At 43.3% G+C, this 20,209-nt stretch overlaps 1 protein-coding gene across 1 annotated transcript in view; it reads left to right on the top strand.

Moving 5' to 3' along the window:
- Positions 1 to 18,619, top strand: part of AIFM1 (apoptosis inducing factor mitochondria associated 1) — a 28,197-nt gene extending 9,578 nt beyond the window's left edge. Inside the window, exons 3-16 of the mRNA XM_082681713.1 lie at positions 2,070 to 2,169; positions 3,376 to 3,500; positions 3,625 to 3,755; positions 5,006 to 5,096; positions 9,230 to 9,314; positions 9,978 to 10,054; positions 10,970 to 11,078; positions 11,832 to 11,939; positions 12,263 to 12,351; positions 12,813 to 12,953; positions 14,580 to 14,722; positions 16,177 to 16,301; positions 17,841 to 18,037; positions 18,354 to 18,619. Of these exons, the coding sequence (XP_082537839.1) occupies positions 2,070 to 2,169; positions 3,376 to 3,500; positions 3,625 to 3,755; positions 5,006 to 5,096; positions 9,230 to 9,314; positions 9,978 to 10,054; positions 10,970 to 11,078; positions 11,832 to 11,939; positions 12,263 to 12,351; positions 12,813 to 12,953; positions 14,580 to 14,722; positions 16,177 to 16,301; positions 17,841 to 18,037; positions 18,354 to 18,425 (1,593 nt within the window). The 3' untranslated portion in view covers positions 18,426 to 18,619. The remainder of the gene's footprint in view (positions 1 to 2,069; positions 2,170 to 3,375; positions 3,501 to 3,624; positions 3,756 to 5,005; positions 5,097 to 9,229; positions 9,315 to 9,977; positions 10,055 to 10,969; positions 11,079 to 11,831; positions 11,940 to 12,262; positions 12,352 to 12,812; positions 12,954 to 14,579; positions 14,723 to 16,176; positions 16,302 to 17,840; positions 18,038 to 18,353) is intronic.
- Positions 18,620 to 20,209: the final 1,590 nt, after the last annotated feature.

Genomic DNA, 20,209 nt, shown 5'->3' with positions numbered 1-20,209 from the left:
CAGAGTTGGATGGCCTCCACAGAGCTGGCCAGGCGAATCTCTTAATGCCAGGCCACAAGATAGGGCCACTCACTGTTGCTTTCTCCTGCCTAGAAATGTCTGTGAAGCACAAGTTCCTCTCAAGCCATTCAGTTAAATGCCTCATTGCCCTCTGGGTTTATCCAACACTGGTAATAATAAAGCTGCTATGTTATAGTGATTTCAGGTTAAATGATAAGCTTTTGTCTACCAAAGTATTTTGTATAGTTTTATATTACATTTTAAATAATGAGGTGGCTTAGATTTGTCAGTGAGCAGAGTCAAGGTAGCCTTTAGAATATTTAATGAGATTTAGTATTTGGGCCCTTTGCCATTGTTCAACTGATAGGACCACATTGCCTGACTCAGAAAATGAACTGTTTCCTTTCATATTCCTTTAAGATGAATATATGGCGTTATATTCATCTGTTTAGGAAAGTTGTCTGCTAACATATTTTATAAGTTTGTAGTTTTTCTTAACCTGACATGTATTCATGTTACTAACTGAAAATCTGTGCAATCTGGGGAGACAGAAACACTCGGGGGGAAAAGGTAAATTTTTATTTAGTATGTCTGTAAACTTATTTTTATATCGGAACATTTACTTAAAAGCTAAATATATAAATATATATGTATATAAATATGTGACAAACCTCTTTCTTGTCCTTTCCCCACTAAACCTCAAGATATTTCTTGGTCTGCTCTTCCCTTCGTGTGCGAAGCCATTAGGAGGTATGAGAGGCCCTAGGCTATTTTTGGATATCCCTCTCAATGTGACCATGACCCTAGTTTATTTCTCGGTTCATTCACACTGACCAGCTTAAGCCGTCTCTTTAGGTAAACGTCCCTTTCTTAAAATAAATATTTTTTTAAGGAATGAATAAATGCTGGACTTGTGTATGATATCTGATGCCAAGAAAAAAAAAACTTTCTTCCTGAAATTAATGTTAGTTGAATTCAGTTTATGAATTTGATGAATTTAGTGGTGCATTCAAGGAATAACCATTATCTTTTAACATACAGTACTTAATTTTCTAGTTCATTCATATCATATGTTAGATGTTTCCAGGCTCATAAGTGTCAAGTCCAGGTCTGAGAGTCTAGGTTCCTTACTGCAGCACATTGCCTAGTGGGCTGCTTTGTAAGGGGCTCATAGAAGTATTCTTAGAACATGTTTTATGATACTTCCTCTGATTGTCCTTACTTTCTCCTCCAATTAATTAACAATCTGGGATTTCAACTGACATATGGTCACTTAAATTCCTATCTTATTGACCCTGTGGGGTACAAAAGAGCAAAAGTGTTGTAATTAAAACAAGTCATTCTTGCCTACTGCTTTTTAAAAAATCTTCAATAAATTCTGATGCTGTATTTAAAAAAAAAAAAAACTAGTCAGTGCTAAGGTACCCTTCTTCAATTTGAAAGGATAGAGAAGATAGTATATTTGAAATACAGTAGGTGTTTAAGCGAGATGTTTGCCCATTAAGTATCTGAGTGTCATAAAAGGATAGGCCATTGAGGGAAAGATGGGTTACTCTATAAGACTAGGCATACTGGCGGACATGCTTCAGGGCATTATCTAAGTACTTAGCGAAACTTGGGACATCTACCAAGAAAACCTATGTCCCAGCTTCCTACTCAGGACCATATAGATTGGTTTCACAGGTAGTATCCAGCATAGTCCAAAACCCCTTTTATAAAGTTTAGCTCTTCCTAGCACTTTATTCTTCCAGTATAAAATGTTTTTCTTTTTTCTTTAGCTGTACCTTCAGAATTAAATATGAGGAAAATTCTTCACATATAGCCTAAGGAAATCTGAAACTGCAACATTTCCATCTGCTTACCTGTATTCTTTCCATACCAAGTGTGTACACACTCGGTATTTTTAATTTCTTAAGAAAATAATTTTTGCCTTAGTGATTCTAACATAGAAGAACTTACCTCATGTAGACAAAAGCTTCTCATTTAATTGAAAGATAATGAATGTTACTTATGGTATGAGCTAGCTAGCTGTATGATGAAATAAATTTTCTCCATGTTTGGGTCTTCAGGTCTACAAGACAATAAAAGATGACCAAAAAAGATACAATGAAAGAATTTCAGGATTAGGGCTGACACCAGAAGAGAAACAGAAAAGGGCCACATCATCTGGTGAGTATGATTTGAGACTCAATATATAAAGGGAAAGTTATAAACAATTTGGGTGCTATGCTTTGCGGATATACTGTTTAGACACGATGATGCTGTGAGATTGTAAGCTTCCAGAAACTATGGTATTACCCCAGACCGGGGAGCAATTTGTTACAGTGTTTGACTGTAATTTGGGTTTGAGAATAAAATTAGTGATAATTATGATTGGTTGTTTTTCTTTATATTAGACTCTTAAGGGCAAGCTTTAAATAAAAAATGCAAGCTTGGCAAGGAAAATTATTGGAAAAGAGATGAAGGCCCTTTTTTTTCCATGAGGACATTCTTTTGGTCTGTTTTGTTCCCCTTTTGAGTCTTTGGAGTTTCAATTTGTTAAAGATATATTTGTTTCCCTAAAGCATATAGGTCTAGCCATCACTTCCATCCCACACATCTGGCTTGATTTTTCAGAGAGGAATGTTTTAATCCTTTAATAAGCCCCACGACTCTGAGTAGGCGATTTCCATTGCTTTCCTTCATACCACCTCCTTAGTTTTGAACATTGTTTAATAATCCACAATTGATCTGCTGGGTTTTCCCCCTTTATTGCTAACAAAAGGTGAAACTGAACTTGATATGTTCCTGTTGGTCATTAAGAAATTAATGGGAGGGCTTCGCTGGTGGCGCAGTGGTTGAGAGTCCGCCTGCCGATGCAGGGGACACGGGTTCGTGCCCCAGTCTGGGAAGATCCCACATGCCGCGGAGCGGCTGGGCCCGTGAGCCATGGCCGCTGAGCCTGCGCGTCCGGAGCCTGTGCTCCACCACGGGAGAGGCCACAGCAGTGAGAGGCCCGCGTACCAAAAAAAAAAAAAAAGAAATTAATGGGAAGGGCAGAAGCTTTCTAATATATACTTTCTAATATATTTTAGAAATAGCTAAACACTAAGCTAGGTTCTAGTTCTGAGAGACTTAGTGAGTGAATGACATTGGCCAAATTATTCACCTCTTTTTTGGGTATTTTTCACTTATGAAATGAAAGGGATGCTTCCTTCTCCTATACTATCAGAATGCAATGAAATTTCATAAGATTAATGTAGCTGCAGTGTTTTGCTAGCTTTTTATGTAAACGATTAAGTCAAGTGAAAGGTTTTTTTTTTTTTTTTTAAATAGTGGCAAGGAGTTGTCTGAGACTTAAAAAAAAATTCACCCTGTCTGGTCTTTTGCTTACAGCTGCGGAAGGAGAGCCAGTTCCTGAATTCAGGGTACCAAGTCACATTCCATTCCTGCTCATCGGTGGAGGCACTGCTGCTTTTGCTGCAGCCAGATCCATCCGGGCTCGGGATCCTGGGGCCAGGGTAAGGCACATACTGTCTTGCTTGGCATGGAGGGCGCGGTCTGCAAGCACTTAGCCAATGTGAACACTTTATTTGCCTCTTAAATGACTTGGCTCTGATAAGTATCATTGTTTTGTGTCTAAAGGTACTAATCGTATCTGAAGATCCTGAGCTGCCATACATGAGACCTCCTCTTTCAAAAGAACTGTGGTTTTCAGATGATCCAAATGTCACAAAGACACTGCGATTCAAACAGTGGAATGGGAAAGAGAGGAGGTCTGTTCACTTATGTAAAATGGGTCCGACCAGCAACTTCAGCTAAGCACAAAGAGTAGGTCAGGATTTTGCATGAACCGCATGTAGTGAGTAGGACAGCTGACTTGGCTGCACACTGGAGTCCGCTGTGGTACACACTTGGTATAGCTTAGAGGCAACAACAGGCTCTAGTGGCAAGAGTCCTGGATTCTGTTAACCAGATCTACCAACAACTGAAGATGTAATGTTGGCCTCTGAAGCACTAATGCTCCTGTTTCCAGGACCTTCGTGTTAGACTTCTCTAGTGAAGAGCAGCTCAGCCTGTGTTGTCACTTCTTCACACCTGCCTAGGCGTGTCCCATAAAAGCAAAAAAACAAAAAGAAAGAAACTGTTCGGGGGCACTTCCTTGGATGCCCTAGGAGGCACTCAGAATTGAGGGTATGTAGTGGGAACACTGTAAGGAAGAACCTCTATTTAAATGTTTGCATGAGAGACTTGGAAATACAAGTCAAGAAGCCCTTTCCTTTTAAAAGACTCCTTGGATCTCCTGAGTCCAGTACCATGTTCTTTGGGTATCAATTTTTTTTCTCATTAGTGGATCCCTTTGACACTGGACTAAATTTTATAAATCTACCTGCCTCCCTCACTCATATTATCATGTCCTATTCTCAGGCAGGATGCATACTTCCAGTTATGTTATCCATCCCTTAATTAATATTTCATGGTTACTGTCTACTGTTTGAGGCAAAATCATCTCAAGAGCTAGACCTAGTTGTCCATTGACCAGTGCCATTCTGGACAGCTCGTTTGGGTGGATGTGCATACCAGCTCCTTGGACACTCCTCGTGTTCTAACTTTGAAAGGAACCTAAATCCAGAGCAGGGTTTCTCAACCTCAGCACTACTCACCTTTAGGGTTGGATAATTCTTTGTTTTGGGGGCCTTGTCTGTGCATCGTAGGATGTTTAACAGCATCCCTGGCCTCTACCCACTAGATACCAGAAGCATCCTCCCCCAAAGCTATTATAGCCAAAAATGTATCCAGACATTGTCAAATGTCCCTGGTAGGCAAAACTGCTCCCAGTTGAGACTCACTAGTGTAAAACACTTCTGTATAAGTAAGTCGCGATCAAGATCTAGTGGCCTTGGAGACTTACTTTAGAAAATGTTCCTAAAAGTTTTCCATGGTGGAAGCAATTTTACTAAAGCTCTGGGGGAAGTTGATAGCAGTTCCAGGTACTTATAACATTTTTTCCCTTTTCTCCGTACAGCATATATTTCCAGCCACCTTCTTTCTATGTCTCTGCTCAGGAGCTGCCTCACATTGAGAATGGTGGTGTGGCCGTCCTCACTGGGAAGAAGGTGAGCTAGTCGGCTGCTTCCTTTGTCAGGCTCCACCTATCTGCCCATGTGGGCAGCAAACATGGTGACTTGTATTCCCACTCCCATTTATGTCTGTCCTGCCATTGTAGTTCATCAAAGAAAGATCAAGTCATTTTAAGTTTAATATTGCCAGTCTACACTAATTAGTGTGTCTTCCTGGGGAAAGCACTAGTCTCAAGCCTAGAGTAGCAGGCTAGCTAAACTTTCCCGGGGAGGTCAAATCATTGGGGACCATGACTCTGAAGCTGTTCCTTTTTCTGATTTGCTCCTCTGCCTTTCCTTCTTCTTCCTGTTTTTCCACACTAACATTTCTTCGGGATTATCGATGGCAAGACATTGACAAATGTATATTATTCAGGATAGTAAAATAATTCAGGCATGGCATCAGCATGGAAAATATTGTTAGACTTTACAAAGTTGAGTGCCTGAATACTGGGGGCAGTTACTGGAGGGCATTTAGGGTCCAGGGAGGGTTTTGTTTTGTTGTGTTATGTTTTGTTTTTGTTAACAAGAGGGAGGTCTAGAGTGTGTTTGTAAACTAATGGCAATGTTCCAGTAGAGAGGGAAGGGTTATCAGAAGGAGCAAAGCCCAGAGTAGATGGGATCCAGAGCACAAGTGGAGGCATTGACCTTTGATAGGGATAGGCCCACTTCTCCTATAAGGGGATGTTAGGCAGAGAAGGTGGATATGGGTTTGTGGATAAGCTGGTAAGAAGACCTTATGTATTAAGTATCACCTATGGGTAAATAGCACACAGGCCCTGAGGACAGGGCCTAGCGGTATTAGGCAGAAACATGAACAGATAATCATAACACAGATTTGAAGTAAGAAAGAAACTCAGTATACTGTGGGAATTATTGGGAAGTGTGCCCAGTATAATGATGGTTTCAGGAAAGGCTTGCTGGAGAAGGCAGTCTTACAGAATGGGAAATCTTATGGAACGAAGAGGCATTCACCAGATTAGAGAAAAGTGAAAAGCATTCAAGTAAAAAAGAATAGCATAAGCAAAGGCACAAGGGTATGAAAAAGCATGTTTGGTGCAGGGGAACACAAGCAGCTAGGTGCCGATAGAGCAGAAAGTTAAGGAGTGGCAGGAGATGAAACTGAGAAGTCGTGCGGGGTCTGATCGTCGAGAGCTCTGTCGTGTGAAAGAGCTTGAGTTTTATCGCATTGGCACTGAGGAGCTGTTGAGTTTTAAACAAGGATATAAAACAGTTGGATTGAATTTTAAGTAATCACTCGGTTGGCTGTGAGGAAGATGGTCTTCAGGGGAACAAGATTAGAGATAAACCATTTTGAAGACGATTATAATAATCCAGGTGAGAGATGATGGGAGCCCAAATTAGGGCAGTAGTCGTGGTGGTGGTGGTGGTGGTGATGATGATGATGATGAAGAAGATGAAGTAAGCATAGTTTTTTTAAGTGCTTTACGTGTATTACATCATTTTACCCTCACAATAATCTTACGAAGTAGGTACTATTATTATTTTCATTTTATAGAGAAAGAAATTGAGATGAAAAAGAGGTTAAGTAACTTGCTCAAGATCACATAGTTAATAAGTGGTGGAGACAGAATTTGAGCCCAGATCTCTCTGAATGGAGAATTCTGATTCCAGAGCCCAAGCTCTTAATTATATCATTGTATAGCTTCCTAACAGAAGGGTGGTGAAGAGCAGGGAACAGACTGACGGCAAAAAGGCAAACTTGGTAGGGCGTGGTGGCAACTGATTGGAGGCAGAACGTGAGGGAGAGGGGGAGGCAAAGATGACTTTCTGATTTCCAGCTTGTGTGGTAGATGGTGGTACACCCCCAGCTGAGAGAGACATTGCAAGAGGAAGACCTAGTTTAAGGGGGACATAAAATTTCATTTTGGACTGTTAAGTATTAAATGGAATATCTGTGTGGATATGTCCTAAGGGCAGTTGGATACATGACTGTAATGTTCATAGGAGGGTTCTGGGCTCAGATACAGATTTGGGAATCATCCACATGTGAGTAGGGTTTGAAACGATGAGAGTAGGTGAGGCCTCCCGTGGAGAACTGAGGTAGTCAGAAAAAGAGTGAGGCAAAGATGGAACCCTGAGGAACCCAAATTTCAGGAAACGGGCTTAAGAAAAAATGTCCAAAAAGGAGACTAGGAAAGAAGTACTAAAAGCATAGGATGAGGAAAACCCAGGGCAGGGGCCAAGGTTGGAGTTTCAAGAAGCAGGATGTGATCCATAGTATTACCGCAGCAAAAGAATCTGCTAAAAAAAGAATCATAAAATGACCCATTACATTTAGGTGTTCAGATATCATTGTGAAGTTAGAAAAGAAGATAAACTTCTCTTTCAGAAAGTTTAAATGACAAAACGGAGATGACATTGGACAAAAGCTTGAGGAGGACATAGAATCAAAGGTGGGACATTTAGGATGGGACAGACTTAAACATGTCAATGGGCTGAGGGGTAGGATGTCAGGAGAGAGATGGGGGAATGAGCAGGTGACTAATAGGGGAATGTTCTGGGAGAGAAAGAAAGGGATGGGGGTCAGGCATAGAAACAGAACAGAAAGGCCACCTCATCCCAGAAGCTGGAAGAAAGGAAGTAAAGTTTTTATTTGGGCGTTGGGAGGTGGGAATCCGTACGAGAAGCTGAGGAAGATCACATCTGATGGCTTTACTTGTTTTTGCAATAAACTAGGACACCAGGTGGTCATCTGAGAGTGAGCAGTTTGAGGGTTGAGTACAGGGGTTGGATTGAAGAGGGATCTTACCCAGGACAAATCAAAGGTGGCTAGGGAAGCTGCACACCCATCCAATCTCAGTTTATGTTGTTGCCCACCCCCACCCCTCCACCCTGGAAAACTCGATTGAGTGCACCTGGCATATGTTTCTAGCGCTACCTGTACTGTCCTTCTTAGAGCATTTCTCACTTGATTTTTCACTCTTGATTGTAGTACATGTTAAATTGTCTGTCTTGGCTACTACACTCTGAAGGCAGGAAGGTGTCTGTTTTTCTCAACATTGTGTCCCCAGCACTTACCACAGTGCCCGACACATACTAGGTGCTTAATAAATATGTCTTGAATGAATGGTCTCACTGCTCATAAGGAGTAGAGCAGAGCCAGGAACCCCAGTCTCTCTGACTGCAAAGCTCAAGCTTTTCACCCTAAGGAGCAGGGTGCAAGGAAATTAGGGATGCTGGCAAGAGCACAGTTTGGATGATCTACTACTGGCCCAGATTAGTTGGAATGGAACAGCCCACTGGGTAAATGGAGAAAATCAAAAGCAAGGATAGGTGACGGTGGAACCGAGAGAAAGCTGGAAGGATGGAAAATTGTGACCAAAGAGTGAGATGTTTGAAGTAGAAGTTTAAGAGATAGGATTCTAGATGTGGCTCAGAGGAGAAGTATAAGCCAGCTGCCAAGGACTTCAGTGAATGAGGAGTGACCAGGAGGAGGCTGGATAACACTGGTTTGTAGGGATATATGTCGGTGTCCTTCAGAGGGGATGATAGTACAAGAATAACTTGGAACCACCAGCAGCCAACACCCTCTCCTTGTGATGGGGAGGAGTTTGGGTGAGCAAGCAGTCTCTGTGTATGAGCTTTCCTGGGGGCGGGGGGAACGGGCTCAGTTTTAGTGAAAGCTAGAAGTTGGAGAAAGCATCCTGCAAAGCTGTTGAGGATGTAGGAGAGTTGTTAAAGATGTAAGGGTCCCAAAGAGCCAGGCAGAAAAGTCTGTCCCTGTTCTCCATTTCCACAAATTGGGCAGGAACTTTGGGACAGTAGGGACTTAACTCTAATGTTGGCTGCTTAGGAAATTATGACTACTTGAAGAAACTGGGTACCAGAAACTGTAGTGCCAGTGATTACCTAGAAATGGTTTCTTACGGATCACCTTAGGTCAAGAACTAACTCTTCTCATTGGGCTGATGGGTACAGGGTTCCTTTGGGAGGTGATGGAAATGTTCCAGAATTATATAGTGGTGATGGTTGCACAACCTTATGAATATACTAAAACCCACTGAACTGTACACTTTAAAATGGTGAATTTTATGTTGTATATCTCAGTAAAAAATTTTAAAGCCAATTTCTATCTTTCTGTGTGTGTATGTGTTTGACTGTACCAGGTAGTACAGCTGGATGTGAGAGGCAATGTGGCAAAACTTAATGATGGCTCTCAAATAACCTATGAAAAGTGCTTGATTGCAACAGGTGAGTATTTCTGGAGATGGCTTTATTCCCTGATACAGCTCATTCAAGTTTTAGTATAAAGGCATTACTTAATCTTAAGAAAACTGAAACCCAGACTCTGAAGTGGGTGTCTTCTCTTGGTGCAAAGCTTGGCTAACTACAAGCATCTGATCAGTTGCCTGTCTGGATTATGCGTATTGTTTCTTCTGGTAAAGGCATGACGGATGGGTACTGAAAAGGACTGCCTTTCTTTTTTCTCTCCCTGCTTATTAGCCTTTGCCTTCTGCCCTCTGCCCTGTGTCCTGAAAGTGATATAACCTCATGGCTTCATTGCCAGTTCCAATCAGAAATCAAGAGAGGAGAAGGATGCAGTTGCTTAAACAAACATAGCCATGCTTTCTGGTGAATCCTCATGAAAAAGTAGAAGAGAACAGGAGCAAAAAGTGAGGGCTTCTGGCCATATGTGGGAATGGTGGGCCCTTTGAAGAGATACTCTCAAATCTGCTTTTCAAAGGAAATTGATTAAAGCCCACTGTGGGGCGAGTGGAGGGAAAACAAAGCCTTGTATCCTGTTGATGCCACTGTGACACCAGCAGCACACACCACAGCACCACCTTTGTGGGGGGATTGTTTGGGCTAGCTCCTGCTCGTTGGGCTAAAGGATTTTTCTCCTCTTATTTCCAGGAGGCACGCCAAGAAGTCTGTCTGCCATTGACAGGGCTGGAGCAGAGGTGAAGAGTAGAACAACACTTTTCAGAAAGGTAATTGTCAGCTTTAGTGCTTTCGTTGTGGCGGTTTTGAAGAGGTAGCATAATCTTGTGGTCCCCAAGTACCCACCCGGGAATTGGGAGATTGAAGTTCTAACTATGGCTCTTCTACAGGCTTGTTATCTGGCCTTGAGCAAGTCACTTCCTCTCTCTGCACCTCAGATACCTCACTCAAGGGTTTTGAGCTCCTAGGAGAAAAACAGATTTAGTGTTTTTTATTGCTTGCTGTAGTTCCTTCGATTGCCCTTCCATAGTTGTTTTCTCCTGATGCATTTGAGTCATTGGAACTCCTTATAGCCTCTTGGCATTTTTCACTGCAAGTGCTATTGTGGAGACTTTAGGGGGAAAAGTTAAGAGTACCTAAGCGAAAAAGGAAGCGGGGGATTGCTTCTTAACACCATGCTTTACTTATGAAAACTGCTGAAAATTTTCAGCCACTGCTATGGGTGTCGGAAAAGGTTTGTACTGTCCTTTAAGTTCTTGATACAACAAGGTTTGTCAGCCTTGGCACTATTGGCATTTTGGGCCGTATAACCATTTGTTGTGAGGGGCTGTCCTGTGCATTGTAGGGTGTTCAGCAGTGTCCCTGGACTCTACCTACTAGCTTCAGCTAGTATCTCCCCACTCTAGTTGTGACAGCCAAAAATGTCTCCAGACATTGCCAGATGTCCCCTGGGGGAGGGGGAGTATATCTGCCCCCAGTTGAGAACCACTGTTATTAGAAAGAGTGTTACATTGGAGAAAGAAATTTACATCAATAAAATAGAGGCTGTAATTGAGCCACTTTATACAAGGAGAAGATTTTGTGTGCAAATTATTGTTGTCAAGGATTTAGCAAAAATATTTCCTGGTATTATCATCCTATGCCCCTTTGGGAAATCAATGGACTAAACTTGTGTGATCCTGCAGATTGAAGACTTTAGAACCTTAGAGAAGATTTCCCGGGAAGTCAAGTCGATTACAATTATCGGTGGGGGCTTCCTTGGTAGCGAACTGGCCTGTGCTCTTGGCCGAAAGGGTGAGTATTGGGGAGTGACCTTGATTTTCTTTCTCTGGTCTTATATCATATGCTTTTCAGAGATGCATTTACCAGGATCAGTAGAAAGAGTTTGATTAAGGTTTACATGGTGAAAAACTAATCACTGAGCTTAGGTCTGATGAGGGATGCCTTAGTGATCGAAAAGCTGTCATCTGAGCAGCTGAGCAGTGCCGCTTTCTTTCCTTTTTCCTTTCCTCTCTCCTCTAGACCAGGATTCCTTAGAAATAAAATATTAAGGAAAGTGAGTTATTAAGATGGTAGGGGCAATGTAGACTACAGAACTGTATGTATCTTTGAACTGCTGCTCCCTGTAAAAGTCAAAGACTTCTTTCAGATACATGATGGTTCCCAGCTTGACAGATCTGTTAGTTCCAGTTTGAATGTTTCATGGCAACCATTTTTTTCTTAATGTTATTTTTCAGCTGTGTGAAATCAGGGCATCTTCTCGGGAGGGTGCTTACTATTCAGAGCTTGCAAGGCACTTGTGTAAGCCTAAGTGTAAGTGCACTGAGTTCACAGTATGTAGTTGAATCCAGGGACAAGTTCTGGCATCTGTTGTATTTGCCTTGTGGATGCCCTTGTGCCCTAGTGCCCCACAAATGTGCGCTCTGGCCTGGGTCGCGGCATTGCCCTGTGTTTAGTAGACGGCTGCCTGCGGCTCCTTTACTTCTCTTCCTGTCTTCTAGGATTGACTTTTGCCTCCACTATACCTACTCTGTTTCTTCTTCCCAGCTCGAGCCTCGGGCACAGAAGTGATTCAGCTCTTCCCTGAGAAAGGAAATATGGGAAAGATCCTCCCCGAATACCTCAGCAACTGGACCATGGAAAAAGTCAGGCAAGGTAGAGACACTCTTTCCATATGCTCCCACTCTTGCCTTGAGTGAAGACTAAGGCAAAATTTGCTTCTTTGGGAACCCCCTGTCCATAAGCCTTACCAACTGCCCGATGAAAATTTCCACCATTCTCATGTCAGCCAGCTTCATGTAGGTGTTCTGAATCTGACACACCAGATTCCTGGAAGTGCTGGAAGTGAACTGTGGGCGTGGGTGCCTGTGGCTCTCCAAGGCTGCCTACGTACTAATGATTACTCTCATCAGCTTCTCTGGTTGTCACGAAGGTGGTAGGCTCACTGGCTCAGCCTCAGGTCTCGTTTGCCTTTACAGAGGGGGTTAAGGTGCTACCCAGTGCTATTGTGCAATCAGTTGGAGTTGGCGGTGGCAGGTTACTCATCAAGCTGAAAGATGGCCGGAAGGTAAGGAGGGGAAGACAGGCTGCCAGAACACCTTCCAAGCCTGCTCTGCCCTTTCCTCATTCTCACTCCTTCATTTGATACCAGTAGATTAGTTGTCTTGGCAGTCACCATTAACCTGTCATAATTTTCTTAATGAACTGTCTTTTGCTAAAAGAAGAATGATGAGAGCCAGAGTAGCCGCCTGGGAACCATTTCCCATAGCCTCTTCCTATGTGTGTCACAGATTTTTGAGGCCTTCCTCGGGTGGCAGATTTCTGTTCAGATGGTAGCGGGTATGTGTGTGTGGAGGGGTGGCACTTTATGAAATGGAACTTAAAATCTTTTGACCAGAGTTACCCGATGATTTTTTTTGTAAAGCCCCGATTTTTTGTGATTTTTTTTTGTGACTGTGATTTACAGTCACTGGGTTCATAGGCATATGAGGAAACTGTAATAATTGACTGAATTCTTTTTGTCCTCAGGTAGAAACTGACCACATAGTGGCAGCCGTGGGCCTGGAGCCCAATGTTGAGTTGGCCAAGACTGGCGGACTGGAGATAGACTCTGATTTTGGTGGCTTCCGTGTAAATGCAGAGCTCCAGGCCCGCTCTAACATCTGGGTGGTAAGTGTGCAATGACAGCCTGACCAGGCACGGTGCCTTGGTCCCGGCCTGGGAGCAGGTCTGCCCGGTGGTGTGCGAAGGCTCGGCAGCAGCTCACCCAAATAGGGTCAGCGTGTTTGGAAGCTGAGGGTGGAGAGCAGAAACTCATGAACTGCTTGGTTTACGAGATCAGGTCTGGCCTCATGCCGCAGGCTCATGGAAAAGGAAATGAACAGTGTTCGTGCCCACAGGAGTAGGTCTCTCCTGGTTCCACTGTTGGCAGCAGCCATCAACATGACCCTGGCGGGCGTGTGCGCAGCTTTCAGACTGATTTGCTATTCCCTTGCCTGAACACGAGTCCAGGGAATGGAGGATGAGGCAGTTTTATAACATTCTCTGGAAAGGAAAATTACTCCATTTTCATTTTCCTTGAGTACTATTTTTAGCTGTTTTTAAAAATCTGTTATGACACAAACAAGACTATAGTATGTAGGAACCATGAGGTAATTTCCCTATTGTTAGATCATTACAAGTGTATTGTGTTTGATTATGGACTCTGCAACTGAGGACATAGGAACTTTGCAGGGTGTTTTTCCCGTAAAGATTTTTTTTTTTAAAGTTACAGTGTACTGGATTTTAAAAAATTGTTATAAAAGCAATACATGCTCAGTATGAAAAACACAGGCAAAAAGGAGAAAGGGACATTCCCCTGCAGCAACCACTGATGTTTAGGTGTAGTTTCTTCCCTTCACTTTCTCGCGCATAGTTTTTTTCTTTGTTGTAGACAGTCATGGCGAGCATACTACGTATAAACATTTGTATTTTCTTTTTCACTTAACATTCGAATGTAAGTTTTTTTCCACATTGCTTCAGATTCCATAAGCAGTGTAACGATTGTATAATATTCCATTAGGTGGATTTCAGAGTTTATCTCGCCATTGCTCACATGTTGGATTTTTAGGTTGCTTTGGGGGTGTCTGAATAGCCACAAAGATGAACAAAGGGTGAGAGAGCTCCCATACCACATCCGTTGTGAAGCTGGCCTTGTTCACCTCCAGCCGGGGGTTCTCTCTCTGCTTGAAACACTGAGCTCACTCACTGCGTACCTCTGGCAGGGTACACCATAGTGAGGAAGAGTGCCACGCCTTCCTCAACTCACTTATACACTCCTCATGGGCAAGGTCTATGTCAGGCGTGTCTCTGCAGCCCAGACAGTATAATGCTTTGTACAGAGTAAGTATTCTGTAAATACTTGTTGAATTAATGAATGAATAGTGAATGACCAAAAAAATTTTATCTTGGAAAAGATGTCTACGTAAGAGGCAGTCACATCTAAAAACTGGATTCCACACAGGAAAGAATATTCTGCAGATCATGGTTATTAAATATCCTGTTTCTGCTGAGGGCAGAATGAGAAGAAATAGGTGTAAGCTGGAGCATGGACGATTCAGGGTAGCTTTGTGGAAGCATAGAATGGTTTTTGTAAAAATGGAAGCGCAACTGTTTTTGATAGTGTAGGTATGATTCTGGCCTGTGGTTGGAAATCATTAGTTAACATCACAAGCATTTTTTGAGCCCCCAAAGTGTATGTTCTGTCCTTAACTTGCTTTTTTATCATGTGCTCATGTAATGTATTTGTCTCCAAAGGCAGGAGATGCTGCATGTTTCTACGATATAAAGTTGGGTAGGAGGCGGGTGGAGCACCACGATCACGCTGTTGTGAGCGGAAGATTGGCTGGAGAAAATATGACTGGAGCTGCTAAGCCGTACTGGCATCAGTCAATGTTCTGGTAATAGTTTTGTGCCTTGAGGACTCAATTGGTTAGAACACAGAATTAATGGAACCAGAGTTATATGCTTTGGTTTCCTGGTGGGCCAGTTAGCTTCATACAGAGGGTGAAAAAATTCCATCTCGTGTCCACGCATCCTACCCCCGAGCCATCTTCTGGCAAAAGGGTTCCATCTGACATAAGTTAGACTAGGTGAATGAATGGAAATGGCATCAGCACTTCTGCTAAAATAGCTCAGAGTTCGAGCTACAGTAGGTAGTACAAAAGTGTGCTCTTAGATACAGACAGCAGTATATTTTATTTGCTCTTTGCTGCTAATTCTGCTGAGCCCAACCTACTGACAAAAAAGGCAGCTCACTCATATGTAACCCTTAAGATCAGCAACTCAGAGTCAGACGTATATAGGCAGCTCTCTGGGTAGTAGAAAGTTCTCAATGGACATTCTTGAATACTGGAGCTGGCCCTGTTTGGCCCACTCTCATCTTGTTGATGTGAAAGATGGGGTACATAAAACTTCAGGGTTTCAGAAGCCTCTAAGCAGTTTCTGTTGGGGAAATTCTCAGCTGATGGGAGTACATTTTAAGACGTTCACACACAGTTTCATGAGTGGGCAGCAAAAAACATAACAGATGGCTTTCAGGGTCAACACGTGTAAGATAATGCAGTTAGGAAAAAAAGTAGTTCATAGCTGTACAATTATCAGTTAGGTTCCAGGGACAGAATCCAAGAAGTCATTGTAGACTGTTCCCTGAAGACACCAGTCCAGTGAGCTTCTGTGGCCAAGAAGATAACAAAATGTAGAGCACAAGAAACAAAATATCTCAAGTAGCTTGGATGATTACAAAACCATAGTGTGTCTGTGCCACAAGTATTCTGTGAAGTTCCTAGCATATTAAAAACAGCATGATGATGATAGGAAAAGTTTCCAAGAAGAACAATGAAAATAAAATGACCAAGTGAGTGAAGGTGCCACTTTATAGAAAGCACTTTCACCTTGAAAATTGAAGGCTAAGAGGAAATATTGTCAGTTAATAAAACCACAAAATACCCCAGATTCTGGATTCCATAAATATGGAGCACTCTTCAAAGTTTCAAAAAGGCAGTTTTAAAAAGAGTAAAGGAAGGTAGTGAATAGTAAATGTGGGGAACCCACCCCCCCAAATGTGATATGGTAAAAATTAATGATTAAATTTAAGAAAGTATAGATCATTGTATGGATCTGTGATATGCATAGTGGCTTGTTAGGAAAATAAAACCTGTTTGGAATAATTGTGCTTTCTCACAATTGTCCCCAGATGTCCTAGCAGGCGACAGATCAGTTTGGCGTTTCTCTTGCTGTGGCACATACCAGTTTCTTTGGTTGGCATGAAAGTGCGGTGCCTTAGCGGAAACGCTCTACCGCACCATCCTTTACAGTCCTTTGACAGAACACCCTCTTCTCTCTCCTTCCTTAGGAGTGATTTGGGCCCCGATGTTGGCTATGAAGCTATTGGTCTTGTGGACAGTAGTTTGCCCACAGTCGGCGTTTTTGCAAAAGCAACCGCACAAGACAACCCCAAATCTGCCACAGAGCAGTCAGGTAAGGAAGCCCAACCACTTCTCTTGGAAGAGTGTTGAGAAACCATGGTCCAAATCCTCCTGAACAAGGGGTATCTGTGTTGGCCAGAGGGAACTGTCAGTGAAAGCCTCTCTTCATGTTGTGCTTTAAAATAAACCAAACCCGAAGTCCTCACTCTTTAGTGGTCTGAGAGCTGGCAAAATCAGGTATCCTGGTCAAAGCATAGATATTGTGGATTGTGGGTGTCGTCCTAGACTCTTGGACGGTGGCTAACTCGACGACTCTGTAAGTCTAGTTTGTCCCGAGGGACTAGGAAGACCTGCGTGATGAAGAAAACCTGAACTTTTTCAATGGCCTTCTTTTTTTTTTTTTTTTGCTGATCCCAAGAACTAGGTCTGAGAACCTTAGTTTGGGACCTGCTCCCCTCCTTGGGCCCTGAACAGTGAAGAACTGGGCTGAGTAGTCCTTGAGCTGCCTCTAATTCCATCTGTCAGATCTTAATAGCGGGTTTTCTCTAGACGGGAGGCACCTCTCGGAATGAACTTCTCTCCGACACACATCTCTTTCATTAACTCCTAGGTCTCTTCTCTCTCCCTTCGTGACCTTGGCTGAAGTTATTTAACCTCTGTGTCCTCTTGTTAGAGGCATTTCAAGGACAAGCTGTTCTTTAAGAAGGAGAAAGCAAGACATTATATGGATATGAGGTCCTTTTCCTGTGTAATCTAAGTGGATTACATATACCCACTCCTTAATTCAGACCTCTCCTGGGAAGTGGATCCAGGAGGGGGACCCAGGGACTTATACAGTAGGTGTTTATAAACTACAGGTCACTACTCTCTCCACTGGGCAGTATTACTTGAAGCCTGGTTGTTCCCAGAAGACAAAATGCCCTCTCCCCAGGCTGTTGCCACCACCCTGCACAGGAGGAAACACTTCCATATGGTTCTTCCATATGGAAGTGCCTTCTGCTTTGGCCAGAGTGTCTCTGGCAGTGCCATCCAAGTGAACTTTCTGCTATGATGGCAGTGTTCTGCCTCTACTCTGTCCAGTACATTAGCCACTAGCCGCATGTGGCTCTTCAGTATTTGAAATGTGGGTAGTGCAAATCAGGAACTGAATTTTACATTTTATTTAATTTTAACTAAAATAAACTTCAATTTTGAATTAATTTTAATTAGAATAGCTATATGTGACTAGTGGCTGTTGTACTGACCATGTAGCACTAGAATGTTTCTCAGAGGACAAGAGCAAGTCTTCTGTAGTTTGAAAAAAGATCCCAGGAAATATCCATAGTGTAAATTGAAAATGAGATAGGAAGTTTGGGGTCAGACTGACTGACCCAGTGCCCAGGAGCTGGCAAGGAAGAGCTTTTGTTGGCTTTGTCAGTGGAGAGGGGCTGGAATAGGCCAGTGTTTACTGAGGTGGCATAGAAAAACAAATCATTTAGAAGCAGCTTGAAGCAGGTGTTGAAAGATACTTGCCTTCTAGAATTTCCAAGCTCATAAGAACTGACTTTGTTTTGTTTTGACTTTGCTTGTTTGTTTTGGGGATTGGCTACAGGGACTGGTATCCGATCAGAGAGTGAGACAGAGTCTGAGGCCTCAGAAATCACTCTTCCTCCCAGCAACCCTGTAGTCCCCCAGGCCCCTGCCCAAGGGGAGGACTACGGCAAAGGCGTCATCTTCTACCTCAGGGACAAAGTGGTGGTGGGAATCGTGCTGTGGAACATCTTCAACCGAATGCCAATAGCAAGGAAGGTAGGTGCCCGTCAGAGCTCTGAGAGAAAGATGGGAGGTGTGGGCGGAAACCGTCCCTGCGACTTCGTCAGACGTCCTGCCACGCACTGTCCACCCAGGTCAGACTGTGCCTGAGCAGAACAAAGGTATCGCCTTGGCTCGGGTATGTTTCTTTTTCACTTGGGACATGGCTGGGTAGCATGGGCATTGGCATATGCTCACTTGGGCTTCGTAGAAAGCCATTCCCACAACTCCCTCCCAGTGTGAAGTGGCGACTGGCCCGGGCTGCCCTGGTGTGCGGCCCAGCCCACACGCTCCTTGTTCCTCTGCCCCTCAGATCATTAAGGACGGTGAGGAACATGAAGATCTCAACGAAGTAGCAAAGCTTTTCAACATTCATGAAGACTGAAGACTGCTGTGGAACAGGCAGGCCCTTTGCTGTCCCCGACAGCAGCTTGGATGGGTAAAGGAGCGTTTTTTATTCAGCAGACTTCCTCTGTATGTATGAGTGTGAATAATCAAGTCCTTTGTGAATATTTCATCCATGTAGGCAAATTCTTAATGTTCACATCATTAAATAAAACCTGATTCTTCTAAATTAAATTCTCTTCTCTTTGAAAGGGAGCAAGTGGGTGAAGGGAGGAAAGTGTGCATATTAGAGAGCAAGTCGGTTGGAGCCACTCCCAAGTGCATCATCTTCCTCGGCCTTGTACTCCCTGCCCCACACTCTCAGCTTCTTTCAGTTCACTGAACTTCTCCCTCACCCCTCCAGACCTCCTGTACAGACCTGCTGTGACCTCTGCCCACAGCACTTGACCCCTCTCCCCTCCTCTGGGGAACGTTCCGGTCTCTGAAGACTTTCCTGATCCTTCCAAGCCTGTTCCTTGTTTACATGTCTCCCTGCTGCTCTGCAGCTTCCTGGAAGCCAGAACCATGGCTTTCCTGTCTTGCTCATGGTTCTCTCTCCAGAGCTGAGCACAGGCTCTGGCTCACAGTAGGTGCTTAGTGAATCGTTGAATGAGTGTACACATAAACATGTGGACTAGACTCTGCTCTACCTGGGACAGCTCCCCTGTGTACCCCCACAGCCCAGAACTGAACTGGTCTTGGGAGGGGAGGGCAGAAAAGACATTTATTGAAGACGGAAACGAAGGTTCGGAGACCTGCTTCATGGCTAAGCCTGGAGCCTGACTCTGAGGGATTGTGGTCTCTCAACTCCTCCGCCCGCTGTCCCCCAAACTAGAAATCTGCCCTCTCCTAACCCCTTTTATCTCAAATAGGCTTATAGGCATGACTCACTTTACAAATGATTTCCTGGGAAGAGAAGTCAGTTTCATAAATCAACTCATTTTTTGCATTTCAAATTACTTAACTTTTAAAAATCAAATCTTATTTCAATTAAGAGGAAATTTTTACTACTTTCAAGAGTCCTATTGTGAATCTTCTTCTAAAGAGAAAATTACTACCAGGCCGGATTTTTTCGATATTGGGTTTGTTTAAAGGGAGTTGCAGCTACAATGAAATTCCTTCTGAACACTAGGACAGGACAAATGTCCACTTTAAGAATTAGCTGTACTAGGGCTTCCCTGGTGGCGCGGTGGTTGAGAGTCCGCCTGCCGATGCAGGGGACGCGGGTTTGTGCCCCGGTCTGGGAGGATCCCACATGCCGCAGAGCGGCTGGGCCGGTGAGCCACGGCCGCTGAGCCTGCGCGTCCGGAGCCTGTGCTCCGCAGCGGGAGAGGCCACAACAGTGAGAGGCCCGCGTACCGCAAAAAAAAAAAAAAAAAAAAAAAAAAAAAAAAGCTGTACTAGAACAGGTTCTTACTAGATGTATACAGGTTTAGTGAAATATAATCTGAGGCATGACATATTTAAGTCCATAATGTAAGTAGAAAACTCATCTAGTATCCTGTGAAACGGGACTTATTATACAGTAATTGCTGCTTACAAAGATCTTACAGCTGTAAGATCCTAAAGTGTTTCACAAATAATTTTTTAAAAAGATCGAATTGTGATTTGCCTTGTTTTAGTATCAGGTACAATTTAGTCTAATTCTTTGACAGTTGTCATCCTTGTATGGAATGTCATAATAATTCGGTTAATTAAAATGAAAGGATGTATTCTTCTATTCAGTGTTCACTGAGTGCCTACTAACGAGCCAGGTAGATGGCAGAAGAGGAAGGTGGAGAAAAC

This window comes from Grampus griseus, assembly GCF_964374135.1.
Source record: "Grampus griseus genome assembly, chromosome: X".
Lineage (NCBI taxonomy): Eukaryota > Metazoa > Chordata > Mammalia > Artiodactyla > Delphinidae > Grampus > Grampus griseus.
This window is presented reverse-complemented; position numbering and strand designations above follow the sequence as displayed.